This window comes from Hydractinia symbiolongicarpus, chromosome 2 (assembly GCF_029227915.1).
Source record: "Hydractinia symbiolongicarpus strain clone_291-10 chromosome 2, HSymV2.1, whole genome shotgun sequence".
NCBI classification, from domain to species: domain Eukaryota; kingdom Metazoa; phylum Cnidaria; class Hydrozoa; order Anthoathecata; family Hydractiniidae; genus Hydractinia; species Hydractinia symbiolongicarpus.
Window position 1 is genome coordinate 6,198,065 of NC_079876.1, and position 23,061 is coordinate 6,221,125.

The 23,061-nt window shown below is 34.6% G+C and overlaps 1 protein-coding gene across 1 annotated transcript; it reads right to left on the reverse strand.

Annotated features, from left to right (window-relative positions):
- Positions 1-389: 389 nt before the first annotated feature.
- On the reverse strand, positions 390-22,663 carry LOC130628806 (mucolipin-3-like). Its single transcript, XM_057441821.1, has 14 exons — positions 22,521-22,663; positions 11,638-11,908; positions 10,671-10,832; positions 8,348-8,543; positions 7,807-7,900; positions 7,370-7,463; positions 6,314-6,419; positions 5,405-5,520; positions 4,626-4,775; positions 4,291-4,395; positions 3,680-3,802; positions 2,814-3,020; positions 1,116-1,279; positions 390-727 (listed from the first exon to the last, which is right to left on the reverse strand). Exons 2-14 carry the CDS (start codon positions 11,884-11,886, stop codon positions 715-717), a joined length of 1,779 nt encoding a protein of 592 aa, XP_057297804.1. The 5' UTR covers positions 11,887-11,908; positions 22,521-22,663; the 3' UTR covers positions 390-714.
- Positions 22,664-23,061: the final 398 nt, after the last annotated feature.

Sequence of the window (23,061 nt, forward strand, 5' to 3'; positions counted from 1 at the left end):
ACACGCGCAAATGAAAATAGGTAAATTTCAAATTTAGAAGTAAAATGATCATTTTTTTACCGCAATCACCAAAAAAAATTTAAGATTTTGACGTCACCTTTAACATGCATGCTTGTTTGATTATCATGCCAATTTTCATTTCATCGAAGCTAGGTTTTGGTCAATTTTTGGACCAGTTTGGCCAATCATTTTGTCACAACAGGATGTTTTTTTTGTTCAGGACGGTAACGAGTTCCAGTTCACTAAGTCAAACCAGCGCTTTATACAAACGAGGCATATGAAAAAGTGAGGTTACAAAGGAGATCTTATCATAACTGCAGAAGCATGTTTTAAAAAAGTACTCCCTCGTGGCGTGATTTACCAATTAAGCAGGACACAGAGAATAATGATTGTGTAAAAATTTATATATTTACATTCGAATACAGAAACACAATTTTTTTTACAATATGCTAATTACAAAATTTAACGGCTATAAAATATACACAACTTCTTATAAAAGTGCTTTGCGAAATTCGCACAAAATAAGACGTGACATTAAGATGCTAGTTGTCCAGGTAAACCGGAAGTAACAGTACTTTCAATTTTTCACTTAAATAATGTTGACATCACGTGACTAACTAGATTTACAACTTATGCTAATTGTGCTGTGCGATTTGTTTTAAATATAAAATGACGTGTTTTTCACATGTACAACTTCACACAGCTTGGGTATAGCTAAGCGGTAAGCCTGAAAAATGAGTAGGAAGATTTTTAAAACAATTGATTGATAAAATTAAAATATACCCTAAGGAATATATTATAACCTCTAACCGCTAACTGAAATTCGCGGAACTAATTTTCGCGGATATACGAATCAGGGATCAGAAAATCCCTTGTTCAAATAAAAAATAAGCAATCTAACTTAAGAAACATTTTTATTGCGGAAAAAAAATTGAAACATCGAAAAGTATTTGGTAAAATATTTGCTTATAAATGGAATGGAAGCTTTGCTGACAATAGTACCACAAAATGTTCAAGAAACAAAAACTCCGAAAAATAAAGTTGCCTCTCTAAAAGCCACATTCGAAATCATCCAGAAAGTGATACACGAACCGATCGTCAAAGAGTCTACTTACGCATTTGGGTCATCGTCATCCCCCCTTTCCACACCACTGAAATTTTCCCCACCACGATGAGAACACATGTTGGTTCCATGTCGATGTTGTTGCTCTCCACCGGCGTGATATTCTTTTCCTTCCATGAACAATTCCATACGCGACTTTGGCGCGTGACCATAATCCTGTAGGAAGCAATAAACTTTTTTTCTCAAATATTTTCCTTAATTTACTAGCACTTCTATTTTATTGAGGTAGCCTTCAATTGAACTTGCTCATATCACAAAAGTGGACTATTATTTTTATCAGTCACAAAATCAGTTACCAGAAAAACACATAAGAATAAAATCGAGATTTATTTTACTGAATAAGTTATTTCTAGAAATCTTCGCACAACACAAATCTTGTTTGGCGATTTTAAATCAAAATTCGCTACTTATGCTAAAAATTAACCTAAAAGTCGTACATATATATCTTTGTGGGTTTCAAAGCTGAAGCGAGCCTTAATTTTGTAAATAGACAATCCACAGACGAGGGTGTCGAAAACATGTTTAAGCATGCGATGATATGTTATTTAAGTTTGACACACTGTGGTATCGCTTCACAGACTTGTGAAATAAAGGGAGTAAAAACACTGCATTGAAGCAACAAAGAGAGACAAGATCACTTTACCCTGTACATGATCACAAGCTGGAACGAAAACATGTTTAAAATGAGAATTTACGAAGCAAATGATCGAAATATATCCTCTTTTTTCTTTATAAAGCATAGTGCATTTTGAGCCCAGCTTGAGTATGCTTACAACTTTTGTCATTCCAGCTTAATGCTTACGGTGTTATAAGGTGTTTTTATTCATTTCCCCATCTGTAACAACTTTTATTTTGATCGATCGCCATTTTAAATGGGCAACAAACACGCATGCGCATTAGTAAACCCTTGTCTCGATGAAACCAACAGGAGAAATCATACGGGGAAATTTTACTCCTGGTATACCGGGAGTAAATTTCGATTGTTAGAAAAACATATTCTTAAAAAAAAATGATGCCTTTTTCTCTAGTGTCAGACTGCGTTTATGTCATGCTTAAATCTTAAAAAAACTCCTTCCAGATTACGCTTAAAAACGCTAAAGCTTACCTCCTGCGAAAAAACAAGTTTATTTCATATGAAAGAGCTTGTAAAGTTGTTTTATTTTTTCGTCATAAATCTTTATTGATTATGTGGAACTATGACATCATCCATCAGATGCTTAGAAACAATTGCTGGTATGAATGATAATCAGGGTAACTAAGTATTAATATTCATGTAAATATGTTCAAACTATCAAACTGGATAGATAAAAACATATTTACATAACCACCTTGATAAATATTTATAACAACACCTCATTTTTTCTAATCGATGACGTCATGAATTAATTATCATATTTTAAGTCAAAACTCTTGACTTAAAATATAAGATTTTTCAAAAAGCTCAAAAGATTCATGGATAACTTCTCAAGCTCTTTCATATGAAGCCAACTTGTTTTTTTTGTACAAACTTTGTTGTTTGTTGCATGAAACAATAAATAAGAAAATAATCGAATTGAACAGCATTGAAAAAAGGGTACCTACCTATCAAATCTTGTAAAAAAATAAATTAATAGAAACGAAATTATTGCAATTTTGAATAATTTTTAAAAAAGTAAAACACAGCAAGATATAACACGTTCCCTCTTCTTACCTTAATGCGTTCGTACGTATCAGCCATTATACCGATGAATAAACTCAACACAACGAATATAAACAACGAGATGAATGTGTAGAGGTAGATTTTACTGAAGTACCAAATCAAACTATCCGAATCATCCATCTCACTGAATGTTGTGAACATATCGTCACCGTTAATGAGTGCAAATAAACACTCTGACGTCACGAAAAGATTGCGGAACTAGAATAAAAGAAATGGACCCGCTTTAAAAAACGATGAATTGTAAGAACTTTCCTTCTTTCATTAAATGCTTAAAACAATTAGAAAATAATATCAAATTTAGTAATACCAGCATTTTGTTTATAATGCTAGTCTGGGTTGGAATTGTATTTGGACGATTTGATGATAGTAAAAATATCGTTAGAGATACAGCTCGAAAATACTTTATCAAGCCACTTTCCAATGCCCAAGCCGTGACTCTGGATACAATAGATTGTGTAATAAAGGATTCCAAGTAGAAGGATCAGGGTTTTCGGGGGTTGATTTTATAGAGGATTCACATTCGCATTGTCCAAGAAGAAGGAAGATGTCAATCTGTTAGGGGGAGAAGAAAAGGATGGGGAATGGTCTGTCCAAAGTAGCTGAATGAATTACGAGCGTCCGGGAAGATCAGAATATATGGGACGGGCGAAACTGTGGATTTTTTATAAGCTAACGACTAGCCTATTTTAATAATAACGCAATTTTGATCAAAATGGCTGCAAAAAATTGCTACTTTGAGTCAAGGATATAAAAAATGTAAATAATGTTCAAAATTTTCATCCCTTTTATTGGCGTATTGAACGTTACACAAACGAACGAACGAACAAACAAACGAAAAAATAAAAACTGTTTCACACCTTTTCGTGGTAAGGACCAAACATAATCCATCCACACACGGTGAATCCCAAATAAATGAAAGAAACACAAAAGACAAATCGAATCATGGTGGGAAAGGCTGTCTTCAACGTCACCAGTAAAGTCTAAATAGAGATATCAGGAAAACCTTAACAGTTACATATACTAACATAAACACAGGGAGGCTACAACTAATTTTTTGTCGAAAAAGGCCTTCTGAAGCTTTTATAGAGAATAGCGATAGATAAAAATTTATACGCAAACGACCAAAAGCTATTTTAACAGCCCAAGCCTCTACTTTAAAACTGCTTTTTTCTAAAATGTTCATATTCACCACTGAATACTCGTTTTCGCGTAATACATTATTAATCAAGGCTTACAGAATACTCGTTGTTCATTCAAAATTCGTTAATTGGGACATACTGAACATTCTCGTTAATCAACACTCGTTGGCTGTTCAACATTCGGTAATCCCGACATAACGAATGCTGATTGTCCGTTTTAACACTCGTTAATTGCGACATACTGAACACTCGTTGGCTGTTCAACACTCGTTAATCACGACATACCGAACATATTGTTCTTTATTTGCAACTTAGTTCTCTAAACTTACATTATAACCTTGCATGAAGCCAAGATATCTTAAGATACCAATCCAAGAAAACAAAGCAGCCATTCCAAAGAACAGGCTGCACGAGGTGTATAATTCTGGTCGCTCCTAGAACGATAGATGCATCATCAGGTTTCTTTAGCTTAAAATTATTGAAATATTAGACACGAAACGAAAAATCTTTAAAAAAATTAACAGATAGAAATTTAATCTAAAAATACTAAGTAAATTTTTTTTTTCAAGCGATATCTTAATAGACAACTTTGTAGGCCATGTTTCATTAAAAAAACTACAACCCTAATAAATAAAAAATAAATAAAAAACAAAGAAACACCTACCAGCCAATCCACGAGTAGTTTTATGATTGAACCACAAGTCGAACAGATATCAGACAAAGTAATTAGCATTAACCAAAAACTTAAAAAGTTTAACCGATCCGAAAGAGTAAAGCGTTCATGACGAAATTCAGTGAAAAACTTTCCAACATCCTATAAAATAAAATATAACAATACAACAAAATAAAGAGTTACAGCAGTAGACTCCATATTTGATCCCCATTTCAGTCTCAAAGGTTGCTAAGCATAATATTTAGATTTTAGAGGCAAGTTCTGAGGCACAGTTGCAAAACGTTCCAAATCTTTCCAGCCTGATCAGTTGTTGAGCGGTTTCTTGGTACTCAGCCTTTCACCCCTTACTTTATAAAGAAATAATGTGTATTTAACAACAACAACAATAAAAACAACAAGAAGGAGGAGAAGAATGAGAAGGAGGAGGAGAAGCAACAACAACAACAGCAACAACAACAAAAACAATAACAACAACAACGAGAAGGAGGAGAAGAATGAGAAGGAGGAGGAGAAACAACAACAACAACAACAACAACAACAACAACAACAACAACAACAACAACAACAACAACAACAACAACAACAAAAACAACAACAACAACAACAACAAAAACAATAAAACAAACAATAGTACCTTATAAAGAAATAATGTGTAATCGACAACAGCAAGAAGTAGAAGGAGAAGGAGAAGAAATAACAACAACAAACAACAACAACAAACAATAGTACGACAGTAAAACAACAGTCATAAAAGTAAGTTAGATAATAACCTGGGACAATTTAACATGTCTTTTAAACGATCGCACGCAAAGTATAAAGGAGAAGACGCATATTATTATGATAAACAGATCAAAAACGGTCCAAAGTATTTTGGTCGAGTTATATTCTATAAAAAAAGAACAACAAACCACTAACAATTAAGTTTGAAGTCAGGTAACACATGTCTCATGTTAGACGGCGCAATTTGCATGAATTGAACGTACTTTGCGTAAATTGAACGTACTTTGCATAAATTGAACGTACTTTGCATAAATTGAACGTATTGTGCATAAATTAACATAGTTTGCATAAATTAAAGACAATTTGCATAAATTGAGCGATTTTTTATAAATAGTAATAAGTTTATTTGTGAGAAGCTCTTTAAAATTAAAAGGTACGTGCGAAATGTCTTAACTTAATTCTATTCTTTTTCAGCAGTAACAGTACCAAAGAAACTCTGATGATTTTCCTGTTAAAATTTTGTAACAAAATATTGCATTTTCAAAATTAACTTTCTCCATAACGGAAAAATGATTCAGTTCATGTGCCTGAGATGTTAATATTGTATTATAGTCAAGGTTTAGATAGAATTAAAAAAAATTTCAGTTTTTTTCTGAGTCTTAATGTCAAAAATATTTTCTTCCTAAACATGGTTTAACACGTATATGTTCATCCTTGACTATGAATATAAAGAATTAGACATATAGACACACTGCAAGAAAGAAAACATCCTGTAACTGCTTAACACTACAACGCACTCATAAAAACATTTCTAATAATTAGCAACACGTTCTGTGGGTTTTCATACTTTCTTAAGTCAGATGATGTCGTCACTACTATGAATATGTAATGCTTTACCACTTTGAATATGGAAGTATTACACATAATCTATGAATACAAAAAAATTACACACAACTTACCCCTTATGTGAAGCTTTCCAGAATTTTGACGACAGATATGAAAGTCTACATCACTTTCTAGCCGCACCTTCATAATACCATCCAAATCAGAATTATCAAATATAACCTAACAAAAAAACACAAAATAAGATGAATTCATTAAAATGTTGTCAGTCAATTCTTTTACTAAACTTTAGGTGATTCTTCAATTACATAACATGCCAGGTCTCTTATGACAACTCGAAAATTGATACCTAGTGAGAGTTTTCTTTCGCTTTGGTATTACACTCTGGTAGGCTTAAAATTTTCTTACCTATACCATAGACATTGTTAAGACATAGTGCAACCTAGACTCTTAAGGACACTGAAAGTTTTTAAGATGTCATATGCAAATTGTGCCTGCAAGGAGTTTTACGAATTGATAGATAGATTGATAGATCTTCAATTTACTTTAGAGTTCATAGCAGTTACTCAAAAACAAATTTCCCAACCCATAGGCTCTAGAAAATACTAATTTTCGTGACTTTATGCAAATTCACTGAAGCGACTTTAATTTAATGATTTAAAACCTTTGATCTTGGGAAAGCTGTTTTGGCCATCCGAGATTACAAGTTTTACAAAATTGTTTCGTTGGACGCTACTATTGGCTATCCTCTGACAGACTATCAAGGGAATTCCCAGACCCTAACTATTTAGTTTAACGTTATATGATTGCTACAGTCTGAACTAAATAGATTGACAAATATTCTAATGCAGTAAAATATAATTATGTCATTATGAATCCATTTATTTGTATAAAACTGTGAGATGAGAAATGTATTAAAAACATATTCGGTTAGTATTATTTTTTGCCTTCGCTGAACTTAAAATACTGAAGAAATATTTTCTCGGATTTTTCAGACTCACTTAGCCAGAGATATTATTTTTCTTGATATTCCAGACTCACTTAACCAGGGATATTATTTTAAACATTGAAACTTGCAAAAGTGTAGTAGAGTTGATGCAAAATGTGTTGTAAAAACACAAAAACAGAGCAAGGCAGACAGGCAAGTAGGAAAAACAAACAAACAAACAAACCTTTAAATCAAATTTGTAACAATCAGGAGAATTAGTGCGATGAACAACTGTGTAATTCATTGTAAATGAGAACTTTAGTGTCAAACTGAGAATCCTACACAATAAAAACATGTTACCCAGACTGAAATATATTTCAAGTGTATCTTTGCTTAACTAAAACAATAAATGTTACCGATTTGAGAACAAAGAACTACAATTTTTACATAAAAAAAGGTTTTTAAGAACTACAATTTTTACAGGCATAAATTAATTGAAACTATGAATGTTCTGCTATTGGAAGCAAGAAGCATAATTGTTATGTAAAAAGAGGGATTTTTTATAGTATTTTTTCGTTTTTAAAATCAATAAAAGCTACATAGTAAATCTTCTCAGCTTTAATTTTTATAGAAAACAGCCAGAGGCGAAAAAGATTAAACAACTGATGAATAAAATCTTACCATTGAAAGTTTGATGTCAAGTTATTACCCCTAATAAAATCTTGAAGAAGAGTTTCATTTGCCAATCCTTCTGGTGGTTTTAACTTATGACATGCTAAGAGAAAATTTTAAAGTACATAAGAATCTAATCGTTTCTTCAGCAAGATTAAAACATGTTTGTGTTCTATATTTAACACACCAATTACTTGTATTTATATATCATTATTTTTCTAGTGTAAATCAAATAAAATGAAAACAAGATTCTATAAATCTATCTTGTTGACAAACTTTTGAAGGCATCAAATTTAAAACAAATAATTCTCCATCTATTGCATAGTAATAATCATAGTGATGCTCAAGATAGTTCCACTTCAATATGATGTACAGCAATGATACTGGGCTGTCGCGATCGGATTCACCTATTTATAAAGGCCAAAATCTGCGTGCACCACATATCGCATATTGCTGTATGTAGCGGAGTGGGTTTGTTTGTGGCTTCCAGTTCTGAAGATTGAAGATATATATCACATGTAAACAATGTTCCTATAACATATATACACACCATTTTCGGCACTTTCACTCTTATCAACAATGTAGTAACCATCCTCACTCCTAGAAAAACCATTGAAGTTTTTGTCTCTCTTCAAAGCACCTCGGCTTTTTCCATTTGAATCAATACATAACACCATTGGCGGGTATGTTTTGTTTTGATCTTGTAACTCATATGAACCAATCATAATGTGGTTAAAATTGTAATACTAAAAAACAAAAACAACATACATTTTAAAAGTTCCTTCTATAGCTTCAAACAAAAATGGCGGATGTGATAGATGTGATGGAATTATAGTCTCTTATCATCCCAGACTTTGTAGAGGTTGTATATTGGTCTCAATAAGTGGTTTTTTGATATGATTGCCTCACAAGTTGATGACCAAACAAAAATCAATATTTTTTTATGACAGAATATTTCAAGCAAAACATTGGCAATCCAAAACCTGGTGCTTGATAAAAAAAACTTTTAAATATACAAGGCCTTATCTTGCAGTCAAGTTTTCTGACTCAAACTCAACCATTAATATAGCCAGGAGACCCAGCATAATTTTTCTTACCACCGGGAAATCGGAGTAGTTAGGGTGGGAAAAATTACGCTGGGTCTCAAATGATTTTTCTGCGGCCAAAATCTGGCCGCGCTTTTTTATTGGCTTATTCTATTGTTCTTTGCTCACGTGGTGCATGTCGGGGAAAGCCCTTTTTATCCAAATATTCTAGCGAGTGGTTTCACTCAACCTAACAAACATAAGTAAACTATAAAGTTTTTACCACAGTAAGATGTGACCAAGCTTGGTAAACAACTCACAGATAAATTAAAATGGCCTCCGAAGGGATTAGTCACATTGTCCAATTTAAACTTGGGGTTTCCGCTGAGTCATTCGTTCGCGTCTAAGCTTTAGTTTGAGAGAAACTCATTTTATCAACTCGAAGAAGAAAGCTTAGTTAACTAGGCTAACGATACTGCAGTTGCGTTACTCGATGGACATTTTAACCCCCCAAAAAAACCCTGATTATGAGGTATATATATTTCGCAGGTTAAAACAAGAACAAGATGAAAACATGCATCAATTCTATGTACGAGTTAAACAGCAAGGAAAAAAATGTGACTTTGATGCAAATTTAGAAAAAGAAATTAAGCAGCAATTAGTTTTATCAACAAACAAAAATAAACTACGAAGATACGCATTTTAAAATTCGAAAGTTACGTTAACTGATTTTCTTATATACGTGAAACAGCTAGAAGATTCGGAACAGAAAGCAGGCGAAGTAGAGAAAACAAACAGACAGCAAGAAGAAGTTAAAAAGCTTACAAGACAAGTATCAAAAATTATCCAGGAACTAGAAATAGCCATTTAAAAAACAAAAACACCTGTTTTTGCTGTGGAGGTACATATCCACATCAAAATCTATGTGCAGCAGAAGGGAAAGAGTGCGACAAGTGTCACAAAATCGGACATTTTGCTAGATACTGCAAAAGTTCTGAGGGAAAGAAACTAAGGGGTAACAGGTCGGTGAACAAATTGGCTACTTCTAATTCCTTCGACTCTAGTGATAATAATGATGATGAGGACTATCACTTATTTACATTGTTTGATTATGCTAACTCAACTGAGTTTTTGTGTTGTTCTACTGTAAATGACATCATTCATAAAAAGTCAGAAGTTAGTACAGAAAGTTCAGAAACCACCCCCGCTAAACCCATTAATAATGCAGAACTCGCGCCTGTTAATTCTATAATTAGATTTCATGCCGAAGTTAAAGTGGAAGGAAGTACCGCTGTGCGATTCCTTATTGATAGGTGCTCACCCTTGAACATTTTGAATAAAAAAACATTCGATAAAATTAACCAAAATTGCAAAGGAAATTTAAAGCTTGAAAAAACTTTAACAAAAGTCATTACGTATGGTCAAGAAAAACCAGCCTCCTTAAAAATTCTAGCTGTTGTTTCATTATTAGTTGAAAATGATAAAACAATAGCCCTAAAAGAGTTTATGTCATCGATACAAATCATAATAGGTGATTGTTGACATTGGCAAAAAAGTCGAAAAGAAACAACATAGTAATTAAGTTTTAAAATCTCTGAATACCAAGTTGATCATTTTTTATTTATTTATTTCAACCGATTTTTAGCATATGCCAGGAAGTGGTAGGCCATTGCTTGGGAAAATAATTTTGTGATCTTTTTTAACATTCAACATAAATTCAATATGTGAAGGTTCAGTTCTTTTGAAGTAGATATAAAACTAAATACAAAACTATTACAGCAAAAAAACTTCTTTATTATTTCAACATTTTCAAACAACTAACAAAATGAGATGCTGAAGTTAGCCAACCTGTTGCCAAGTAAAAAAGATGTGTTCATAAATTTGCTTCTTGGTGAAAAGTTCATGATATCGTTGTCCAGTATAATCTACCAAAAACAAGTTTCGAAACGTTTCAATATTGTCTGTGTTGAATTGCACCACAGAGAATTCATCTACCGCAAATAGCGTTACCTGAAAGAGCAACAAGGACAAGAGAAATCACAAATATGTTTGCTGTATTTCATTTTGCCTTGATCTTACAGTAACTGAAAAAAAATTGAAAACAAAATCAATTGAACTAGGATTCTTTTTTTTTAAAATATCATAAAATAGACATTGAGTTTCCATTGCCTTATTCTGTGTCAATCTAGCTTGGTAATTAAACTTTTGGTAAGGATACGAAATTGAGTCTTTTCTGTTGATAGGAAAATCATACTAATCTTGCTTGTCATAAATCCCATCCCATGACATTGTGTATTTTTTTATAAAAAAATACACAATGTAATGAGGATTGCAATACAACTATATGATATACACTATCACGTGTACATGCATCATTAGCAATGCACCTTGTGTACTGTACTGATTCAAGGACTGTACTTTTCCAAAAGATGTAAAATTATTCCAATGTTTTTTTTGCAAGCGGAAAAAGTTAGTTTTACAGTAGCTACAATTATAGAAATCATTTCCACTGAGAAAGTAGCTCTCCAACTAGTTTACTTTTGTGTGAAGAAATGTTAAATTAAGTTACACTACAAGTGACTATATAAGGCAGACTTAACAGTTTGTCCTGAGAATTGAACTCGTTAGCTTTTGAGATCTGAGACTATAGGTGATAGATCTTAGGTGTTCAACGTCCTGATTTAGTGCTTCTATTGTGAAAGATTAAAGGCTTACTTGACAAAGTAATACAAATATTCATTGAAATATTTAAGAAATAATCAAATACATACAGTTTTTGAACAGAATGTAAATGGTATAAACAAGACATCATTACCTGCACAGTGACCAGTATAATCTTTATAATTTGCAATATCAACTTCACTGGTTTCCTTCCACGATCTTTATACTTTTGATATGGGTTTTTAAAATACCATTTCAGTTTGTTTTTAATTTGTTCTTCCTCATTTATAGCATTGTCAATGCTTGAAATACTCGAAATGCTTTTTGAACGAGCATAAGATGAATACGAAATACCTTCCCCAAGCAGTGGCTCACTGGCAGAGTATTGTCTGTTGTGGCTCATGTTTTTAGAAGAAGCAACAACTCTAAAAGAAACAACCAGATATTCATTTTTCTCAAAAATATAATGTCTCTGGTCTGATGGGACAACTATTGTTTGGTGCAAGATCATACATACTGGGATAGTGCATGAAAAATGTGATGCTCTTCCACTTCACTGACTATTCTTATTTTTAAAATACAAAATATGGATTTAGTATCTTTTGAAACACAGATAATTTTAAAAATATTAATTCCTATTTTAAAAATACGAAATACTTACTTAATACGACTTCTTATTAAAAAAAACATATTTTTACAGAAGAAACCTTAGTTTTTACCAAGAACAATTTAAATTATTTAATTTTTCAGAAGCCACCAAAAGCCTTTACAACTTTATAAATATGAATTAATGATCTCGTCCCTACACATATATCTATGACTGACAAAGGTTTAGTGCCTAAATATATATATTGAAATACCTTTTGTACCAAAAACAAAAAACAAAATTGTTTGCAAGTTTTTAATATACTGCCATTCACATGTACATGTTTATGTAAAAAATATATTTCACAACAACTGCGTTTGAAACACTTTTACTGCAATTAAAATAGCAGTTTCGGTTGCATTCTTTTTATAACAAAATAGAGAGATTTAGGGCATTCTCTCGCTAGAGATGTTTTTCTAATCATTTTAGAACAAATAACAGCAATATTTAAGCTTCGAATCATTATATAAATGAATAATGCTCCAGCCGGCAGACGTCACAATTTATTTTTACCGGGCATTGTGGGATTGAAGTGCCTTTCCTGTTCAAGGCTGGAAAGAGTTCCCGTCTCTAAATATTCCAACCATGTTTAACTATGGTCATGTCTATCACTACCTTAGTTAAATTAGTAGACCATCCTTCAGAGACTGAGTTAACAATAATGATTTTGCGGAAGATACTGTGACAGCAACGCCAAATTTTGTTTTGGCTTGATTCTGGTTTCTTTAGGGGAAATTAATTTTTTTTCGTTCGACAGCCCTCTGGTTATTGTTGCAGCGTTTCCAGCGAGTCAGAACCCTTGTTATTGCCTAGCACACTTATATAAATTAAATTCTGATCTTCTGCCAATTTCTGAGAGTTATAATCACTGAGCCACATTGCCACAAAACATCTAGCTAACAATGTGGCACCATAGATTAGTGGTTATACCTTTCGTACTCTGTGCGGGAGACCAGGGTTCGATTCCTCTTGACGGTGATTCAACATGGGCAAGTAAATGTTACCATAGCCCCAGGTTACCCAAGCCATGTGAAGAAAATTGGGAACATGGCACTGTGTAGGCTGGATGTTGCCGGGAGTTGTCTAGTTGAGCGCGGCTCCTAGTCTGCGTAGCTCAAAATGAGCATTAAATACTCTAGCTGGGATTCTCCATCTAAGCCATGGCCCCTCCTGGAAATAATAGACAGGGTATATCCCTCGATATGAGGCAGGTGAAGGGTCTCCTTAAGAGACAAGAGAGGAGTTGAACGTCCTCCACCATACCTTAGTTTAAAGGGGCGATTGTGGAAGTCCCATGAAATGCCACATAGTGATGGTGTCACTTTAAAAAACACCCAGTCCGGTCTGTGAACGGTTGGCGCTAGGAAGGGCATCCAGCTGTAAAACAATGCCAAAACTCTTTATTAATGGCCGTAAGAATAGTTAATCAGACAAACTGCGTAAACAAGGCTGGAACTCTAAGGAGTGAAGGTGTCGCGCACGGTAGGACAGATGTCAGATGTGAGCATCGTCAGACCGTTACCCAGCTATCACATCACAAGGTAGATAACACTAGGTTGAGGATGGCTAGTGTAAATGTTGGTACTCTGAGAGGTAGAGCAAGTGAAGTAGTTGAAATGTTAGAACGTAGATCTGTTGATATGTGTTGTGTTCAGGAAGTTAGGTGGAGAGGAGCTTCAGTGAGATTTGTGGAAGGTAGGAGGGCAAGGTATAAGCTTTTTTGGATTAGTAATAGTGATGGATATGGAGGAGTTGGCATATTCGTTGCAGAGAAGTGGGTAGAAAAAGTAGTACATGTTATGCGTGTTAATAGTCGTATTATAGTGATAAAGTTTTTGATAGGTAATAGGATTGTCACTTTTCTGTCAGTTTATGCTCCACAGTGTGGACTCAGTGAGGAAGATAAAGATAAGTTTTATGATGAGTTAATAGCAGTCACATCAAAGTTTGGAGACACTGAACTTGTCATGGTGGGCGGCAACTTTAATGGTCATGTTGGGAAGTCATCTGAAGGTTATAGAGGTGTGCATGGAGGCTATGGATTTGGGAGCAGAAATAAGGAAGGGGAGAGATTGCTTGAGTTTGGAATGGCAACGGACATGGTGGTTTGCAACACATCATTCAGTAAGAGACAGAGTAGGCTGATAACATATGAGTCAGGTGGTTGTAAGACACAGATAGATTACTTTTTGGTTAGAAAGTCAGACAAGAAAGTGCTGAAGGACGTGAAAGTTATATCGGGGGAAGAGTGTGTTTCCCAGCATAGGTTGCTGGTTTGTGATATTATCTTGAAGAGTGTCAAAGAAGCCAAGGGAAAGTACAGGCCCCGTCGAAAAGTCTGGAAGCTGAAGGAAGAGATTGTAGCAAGACAATTTAGTGCAAAAGTTCAGCAGTTAGCCTACAATAGTCAATGTAATAGTGACAATGTTGAAAGTACTTGGACTACTTTGAAGAATTGTCTTCTAGAAGCTTCTGATGATACCTATGGGTGGACGAAAGGACCAGCTAGACATAGACAGACCTGGTGGTGGAATAATGAGGTTGACCAGTGTATAAAGGAAAAGAGGAAACTTTGGAAAGAGTGGAAGTCAGGTGGTAGTAAAAATATTTCCTTAGAAGCTAAGCGTCGGGCTCGTACAGCAGTGTATAAGGCAAAATCAGAAGCAGAGAGAAACAGATTTGCAGATGTGTTAAGAAGGGAAGACCAGCGCAATGAGGTATTCAAGATAGCAAAGCAAATGAAGAAGACTAATCAAGATATTGTAGGTGAGAAGTGTATACGTAATGATGAAGGTGTTTTGGCTATCACAGAGGAGGAGAAAAGGGTAGCTTGGAAGAATCATTATCAGAGGTTGCTTAACACTGAGTTTGATTGGGATGAGGATAATTTGTCTGATGATGATGTCGTAGAAGGGCCAGCTATGCAGATCAAGACAGAATGGGTAGTGGAGGCTATTAGGAAAATGAAGATTGGCAAGGCTGCAGGAGTATCAGGTATTGTTGCAGAGATGGTAAAAGAATCTGGATATATTGGAGTTGAGCTTATTACAAGTCTTGCTAACCAGATTATAAAGGATTGTGCTATTCCGAGTGAGTGGCAGTCGAGTGTAATAGTGAATTGTTTCAAGGGCAAGGGTGATGCATTAGAAAGGGGTAACTATAGAGGTTTGAAGTTGGTTGACCAAGTAATGAAAGTTATTGAAAGAGTGATTGATAAGTTACTTAGAGAAAGTATTGATATAGATAAGATGCAATTTGGTTTTGTTCCAGGGCGTGGCACTACAGATGCAATATTTTTACTCAGACAGCTTCAGGAAAAGTATTTAGGAAAGAGAAAGAATCTCTATTTTGCCTTTGTAGATTTAGAGAAAGCTTTTGATAGAGTGCCACGTAAAGTTATTTGGTGGGCTATGAGAAAATTAGGTGTGGATGAGTGGCTAGTTACGATGGTTCAGTCTATGTACAGCAATGCTAGAAGTCGTGTCAGGATTAACGATTCACTTAGTGATGAATTTAGTGTAAATGTTGGTGTACATCAGGGTTCTGTACTTAGTCCTTTGTTGTTTATTCTAGTCTTAGAAGCGCTGTCGATGGAGTTCAGAACAGGTTGTCCATGGGAGTTATTGTATGCAGATGATTTAGTTCTCATAGCAGAGTCGATGGAAGAATTAGTTGAAAAGTTTGAGAAGTGGAAGAAAGGACTAGAAGAGAAAGGGCTGAAGGTAAACACAGCAAAGTCTAAAGTCATGATAAGTAGCATTGCAGCCAAGTGTGACCTTGTAGTTGGAAAGTGGCCTTGTGGAGTTTGCAGGAAAGGGGTTGGTAGTAACTCAATTTTTTGTCAGACTTGCAAGCATTGGGTACATAAGAAGTGCAGTAGTATTAGTGGAAGGTTAAGAGCTGGCATACCGTTTGTATGCAAGCGTTGCAAAGGTGAGATTATAGAGAATGAAGTATTTCCAGCTTTAATGATGTACAACAGTGGCTCGTTAGAGATAGTTAAGAACTTCTGTTACTTAGGTGATATGTTGGGCAGTGAAGGGGGTGTTGGAAGAAGTGTTACTTGCAGGATAGGTTCTGCTTGGAAAAAGTTTAGAGAGTTACTTCCTTTATTGACTAGCAGAGTCCTGTCAATTGAGGTAAAAGGTAGGTTGTATGAGGCCTGTGTAAGAATTGTTATGTTGTACGGTAGTGAGACATGGGCAGTGAAGCAGGAAGATCTTGACCGTTTAGAAAGGAATGATATGAGAATGGTTAGGTGGATGTGTAATGCCAGTCTGAGAGACAGAAAGAGTTCAGATGAGCTAAGAAGCAGGCTAAGTCTCCGTAGAATTAAAGATGTTATCCAGATAAGAAGATTAAATTGGCTGGGGCACTTGGAAAGAATGGAGGAGGATAATTGGGTAAGAAAGTGTAGAGACTTGATAGTTCCTGGGGCAAAGCCCAGAGGCAGACCGAGAAAGACTTGGCAGGAGGTTATAAGGACAGACTTGATAGAGAGGAAGTTGAGTTTAGATCTAACACAGTCTAGATCACATTGGAAGAGGGTCATTAATATACCCCGTCCAACCCGTGCTAGCATGGAAAACGGACGTTAAGCCGAGAATGATGATGATGAATGATGATTTGTGAGGCTAGCCATGTAAAATATGCACATCATTATCATCATCATCATCATAACTCCCAAAGCTACAGTGCCGGTCGCGAGTAAAGCTACACATTTTCGAGTGTAAGAGTACAAAAATAAAACAGTGAGAGTGCGAGTAATGATATTACTCGCATTTTTGTTAATTATACTCTCAATGATTAATTATATTTTTACCCGCGAGTGTATCACGTAAGTACAGTTTTTAAAGTCAAAGTAATATGCGCATGAACACAATTAATTTTTTTGCGAGAGATATTAAATTGTAAACTTTAAAAAAAGTAAGTTAAAAAAATTAAACTTTTTTTTGGAGAGATATTAAATTGTAAACTTTAAAAAAATTAAGTTGAAAAAATAAAACTTTAATTTTAAATAGTGAAAAAGACTGTGTTGTTTAGAAAGTAAAACAAATTTATTAAGAAATGAGAGAGAGTAAGAGATTACATGTTTTTTTAAACAATTTTTTTTTGCCTATTAATAAAAAGTCTGTGCCCAGAACTACGCTTCAATATCATCAAGAACATTGAGGATAAAAATAGAAAAAACAAACAACAACAAAAGTGTAGTAAAAAAATTTATTAGTAGTTAAAATGAAAGTATATATACAAATAACTTTTACCGTTCAGTTTAAATGTTCAGTTTTATTATATAAAGTAGTTCTTTAAAAACCAGATGCCTTTCTCCTTTCTGTTGCTTTTAATGACTTTCAGAATTACCTTGCGTAAGTGTCAAATATACTTTCAGCATTTTTCTAGCATCACAGTCGACCATATTTCCGAAATTGCATTTACCAATTCTTCTTTCGTAGGCGGTTTATAATCATTTCGAATTTTTTCCTTCATTTCATGCCAAAAGTTTTCTATAGGGTTCATGTCTGGTGATTCAGGCGGTATTTTCCACCAGTTTATTTGATTTTCCTGCATCACTTGTGACGCTTTCAAAATGGTGCGTTTGGGGTCGTGCCCATCTGGAAATACATCGGAAATAAACAATTTTAACATATTTTTTAAAATTTCTTCAGAGTAGAACTCTTTGTCCATTATGCAGTGAAAAATTAAAATTGAAGATGTGCCACGTTTTGATATGCATCCCCAAACGTTAAGTTTAAAAGAATGTTTTGGTTTTTCTTTTAATTTTACTGGCTCCCACCAACGATGAAAAGATACCTTTGCGTTCCAGTCCATTTGAATGCAACTCTCGTCTGTCCATAAAACATTGCCGAAATCATCTTTCATTTATTGTACTTTTTTAGCGAAGATAAGCCTTTTTTGACGATTTAATTCCCTTACAAGTTGACAGTACTTTGTCCCAGTGGAGTACCAACCGAGACCACGTCTTAATCTTTTGATTTTACTTGTAGAAAAGCTAACATTATATTGCTGAAGCGAAAGTTGTCCAACTTTGTTAGCAGTGAGTTCATCGTTTTTCTCCATGCAGGTGTCGATAAAATCGAAAATGGGGTTTGTAACATTTATTGGTGATTTCGGTTTCCTTGGAAGATTTGCAATAGAATGATGCTTGGCCCACTTTTGAAAAAGACGATATATTGCTGACCTTCCAACATTATATCTTTCACTTTTAAGTCTTTTCTTAATTTTGGTGACACCAAGGTTTTCATTTTTTAAATTGATAATTCTTTGACGAACATGATCAGGTAATTGTTTCCCTATTTCCAGTGCTCCTTCTTTTTGATTTGTTGATAAGAAATACAAAACCGAAACTCAAATTCTCTATTAATCACTTCTGTTTTTTCACTCCTGAGTACAGTTAGAGTAAGAAATAAAAGAGCCGAAAATTTCATTCGTCATTTAAAAACCTTTGTTTTTGTACTCCTGAGTATGGTTAGAGTAAGGGATAAAAAAGCCGAAAATCGAATTTCTTATTTAATGACTCTGTTTTTGCGCTCCCGAGTACAATGAGAGTAGGAAATAAAAAAAGTTGAACATTTTAGTTTTTGTACTCTCGAGTATAGTAAGAATATAAAACAAAGCAGGTAATTAAATTTCTATTATAATAACTTGTTTTTGCACCTCCGAGTACAATGAGAGTAGGAAATAAAAAAAAGCCGAACATTTCATTTATCATTTAATAACCTTTGTTTTTGTACTCCCGAGTATAGTTAGAGTGAGAATCAAAAAAGACGAAAATCAAATTCTTTATTTAATGACTCTATTTTTGCACTCCCGAGTACAATGAGAGTAAGAAATGAAAAAGCCGAAAACTAGCTCTAAAAGAGTTTGCTTCCTTAGGAATTCATTTTAAGTGTCTTTATTTATTTGAGTTCATTATGGCATCATCGTTTTTCAGTCAAATAAGAGTTAAAACATACAAATATGCATGCGTCTTCTTCGATGAAAATAAATGGATTGGTTCTGTCAAAACTAAAAATATTGTAAATAGGGAAGAAAAGTTACTGAGCGTTGACGACAATGTATTTGTGCGATGGGGTAGCGGAAAGAATATAAAAAATCACAAAGCTACAATTTTAATCAGTAAGTATAGTTTTGTAAACGACCCAAAGAAAAACAGAGACTAAGATAAATTTCACTGTTAGTAATAAAGATTTTTTTCTTTCTTTTTAGATGAATGGTCAAATTGCACACAGTTTGAAAGAGATTGGTTGAACAATGAGAAAACATTTATCATCGAAGAGGTTGAAGAAAAAAAAGAATAAAAAATAAAATACATTAAAAACAATAAAACGCGGACATCAGGCGAAATATTAGTAAAACCTCGGAAGAAGTTCATTAAAAAGGATGTTAGTTTATAAAAAATTTGTCGTAAGAATCAGCACATAAATTTTATTCTTTGTCAATTTATGTATTATAAACTTTCTTTCAGAGTACAGCTGTTGATAAAAGACAACCTTCATTAGTAGAAATAAATTACTAAGTCCCACAACTAAATTACCAAGTTGATTTTAGTGATGTTTTAAGAGAACCGCCGAAGGCGCAAAATGGTAAAGTAAAAAACAACGCCGAAGAAACACCAAAGACGCAAAACAATGAAGTTGAAAACACATTCTCCTTTCTAAAGTTATTGGTTTCACCCGGAAAACCACTGCCATCATTTTTGCCATCTACTACGACACTATCCACTTCTATTCTTCCCGACCTACCTTTTTCTCCGCCTTCACCAGCCAGACCTCTGCAATCAACACCTGCCATTAGAACAACACATTTCTGAATTATCCCAAGCAAACAAAGCAGTGCACGTGCGATTGTGCTGCTATGCGACAAGTCATTGAAAGACTAGAAAAGCGAATAGCTGCGTTGGAAGGGAATGCAATTGCCTTATCCACAAAATTTATCGAAGGTGTTTGCGAAAGAACATGCTGGAAGTGATTTCACATTATGAAAGTAGCGAAAGCATTTAAAGAAGAGACGGAAAAGTTGAACTTAAAAATTTATTTTTTAATTATAAACTAAATTAAAAAAAAATGGTGAATTAAAATTAATGTCTTATGTTTTTCTTTAATATAACTCGCGAGTGACATGATATATATTTTAAAGATTTACTCCCCGGTAGTTTAATTATTGTGTACTCGCGGTATTAAAGCTTACCTCCCAAGAAAAATCAAGTTGACCTAAAATGGCTCATATTCATACGTGATTTACGAATATAAAGTTTTTTTTCCTTAATTTGCACTTATAAGTTAATAATGCCTATTCAAAGATTTAAAATTCACCTTTGACACGAGGTAAACCATCCGCCATATTGAATTTCTTCACCTTTGAGTGCTCTGATGTCACCTGTTAGAAGATCGTAAATCACCTTCCGCATTGGAATTTTTTACTCAAACTTTACTAGTGAAATTCATTGGTGATGAGTATGTTTACCCCCGTGAAAATTTCAGGAAACTTTGAAAATGAATACTAACTTCGCAGTCTTTTTCAGGAATTTTTGAGTAGGTGTGCGATGATTCGCACGTGTAAATCAACGCGTACAATGTAAAGCGCACGTGCAAAGAATGTTACGCATATGACACGGGCTCCGAGGTTATTTTTTGTTGCGCACTCATTTTGCAGTAGAAAAGTGGGGGACGTTTTAAATCGTGAACCCCAAACACGATGATCGAGCGTCTACTGGTATAGCGACTCTCTCAATCTTAACTTCGTTTTCTACATGTCCGAAATAGTATGCATGACCTTACTGTAATTTTTATATTTATTGTTCACTTTTCAGTTCACCACAAGCAAATAGGCAAAAATATGCTTTGTTTTCAAGTTAAAAAAAATCTTTATTCACGTTGTGGACAAAAAAATTTACACAGCACGTGGGTTACGTTTTTACAGGCATAAAGAAAAAATCCATTAAATTCGGACCTGAAGAAATTATCTAAAATTAAATCCATGATAAAATGTCTATTCCGCCTGTAAGTGCAGTTTTGCAGACTTGCTTCATCCGTGCTCCGTCGGCGTTCACCTCCACATTAGTTAAGATTTTTTGTGTAAGACTTGGTTACCATGACGAAGGGGCCAGGCAAAAGAGATCTATGTCTACGTAGTTCTTTTAACTAAGTCAGGAGTTGGTAAATTAGCTAGGATGGTCAGGTTGGCTATGAATAGGCTTGCTCGTGGATTAAAAAGACCAGGACTATTCAATAATTTCTGAGATCTGAAAGTGTCCGACCATGACGGAAATGTATCGGGCATTTTGTCTGACGAATCTCCAAAAATTCTTTCGAGGGCTGCCATCGCACGCTACAAAATGGATTTTAAAGGTTGGTTTTGAAAACTCAATATTTATTTTTCAGGCGTGCGATTAATCACACGCCTGAAACGATTTAGGCGTGTGCCAAGTCGTGTGCGTGCTATTGCACGCCTCTTCTGAAAAAGACTGACTTCGGTTGAGTAATCATCATAAGAAGTTATGAAGCAAAAAAAATTCGTCCTTATTCATCAAACGTGTGGAGCTTTTCTTTTACAAATCACATCCTATGCACAAAGTTTCGCCTCTCATCCCGTGGGTCCAAATGTGAGCTTCTAACTAGTGACGTAAGACGCATAAATTATACTGTTAAATGCTCACTCACAAAATGGCGACAAGTGAGGTGAATGCTTTTAAAACACGAGGTAAACATTGTTTGGTTTCTTGAATACTGTAGCGATTTTAACAAAATAAACATTAAATTGTTTTTTCTGAAGATGTTATGAATCGATTTAGGTCAACTTGATTTTTTTCGGAAGGTAAGCTTTAAAAAGATTACTCTTGTTTATTTCACTCCCACTCGCATTGTACTCTCACTGTGAATTATTTAACTCACATTTATTTGCACTTGTACTCTCAAAGATGTGTAGCTTTACTCGCGATCAGCACTGTAGCTAGCAACTTCTTTTTGATCGTGGAAAAAAGTATTAAGAAAAGCTAGCTAGCTAAAAAATAATAGAGAATGCCTGACTTTGTTGGGACAAAAAACATTGCTTTGTCGCGACGTGGATTCGTACTCTGTGCGGGAGACTGGGGTTCGATTCCCCTTGATGGGCGGGATTCAACATGGGTGAGTGAATGTTACCATAGCCCCGGGTGTGGGCCGTTGGATTTTGCCGAGAGTTGTCCAATAGAGTGCGGCCCTAATTGACTCTGCGTAGCTCAAAATGAGCATTAAATACTCTAGGACTCTCCATCAAGCCATGGCCCCCTCAAATAATAGACAGGGTATATCCCTCAATATTTGTGAGGCTAGTTATGTGTAATATGCACATCTATCTATCTATCTTCACATTAACAACAAGTAACAACCTACCAAGCTATTTTCTTTCACCAGCTAGCTAGCTATACTAGCTAGGTATGTATAAACAGTTATCTGCTATTTTCTTCACATCACAACATCAAAATACGAAATCGAAATCATGTGACGCTACTTCTGCCACAATATTTAAGGATCCTCGTTATCACGTTTTTGAAACGAGGCTTGTCAAAATTCTTGGAAGAAAACAAAAGTAACTTGATTTTTGGTCCCCAGGTTCCCTTGCTCCCTTGCCCCGAGATTAATTACGCGTACGATCGAATGCTCTGGAAACAAGGTTTCTAAACAATCAGGTATAGGGATTAAAGGTAAGTTTAATTTTTCCCGCCTCAAAGATTTCTCTTTCTTTTATAGAAAGTTTCTTGTACTGATAGTCTGGGACAAAACAACTGACGCAAAAGTGAAAAACAACAATTCGAAGCTGGTGTAGGAAAGATCGATTTACGCTTCCTGAGAAGAGAAATGCTTTGACAAAAAGTCCGGAATATATCGAATCTTGACACAAGAATGTTATCTCCAACTGCATAAATGCTGGACA

Coding starts and splice junctions, on each gene's coding strand:
- LOC130628806 (XM_057441821.1), bottom strand. CDS start 11,886: ATGAGCCACAACAGACAATACTCTGCCAGTGAGCCACTGCTTGGGGAA. Junction 6,420..7,369: donor GTTACAAATTTGATTTAAAG/GTTTGTTTGTTT, acceptor TTTTTTTGTTAG/GTTATATTTGATAATTCTGA. Junction 5,521..6,313: donor TGGAAAGCTTCACATAAGGG/GTAAGTTGTGTG, acceptor CTTTTTTTATAG/AATATAACTCGACCAAAATA.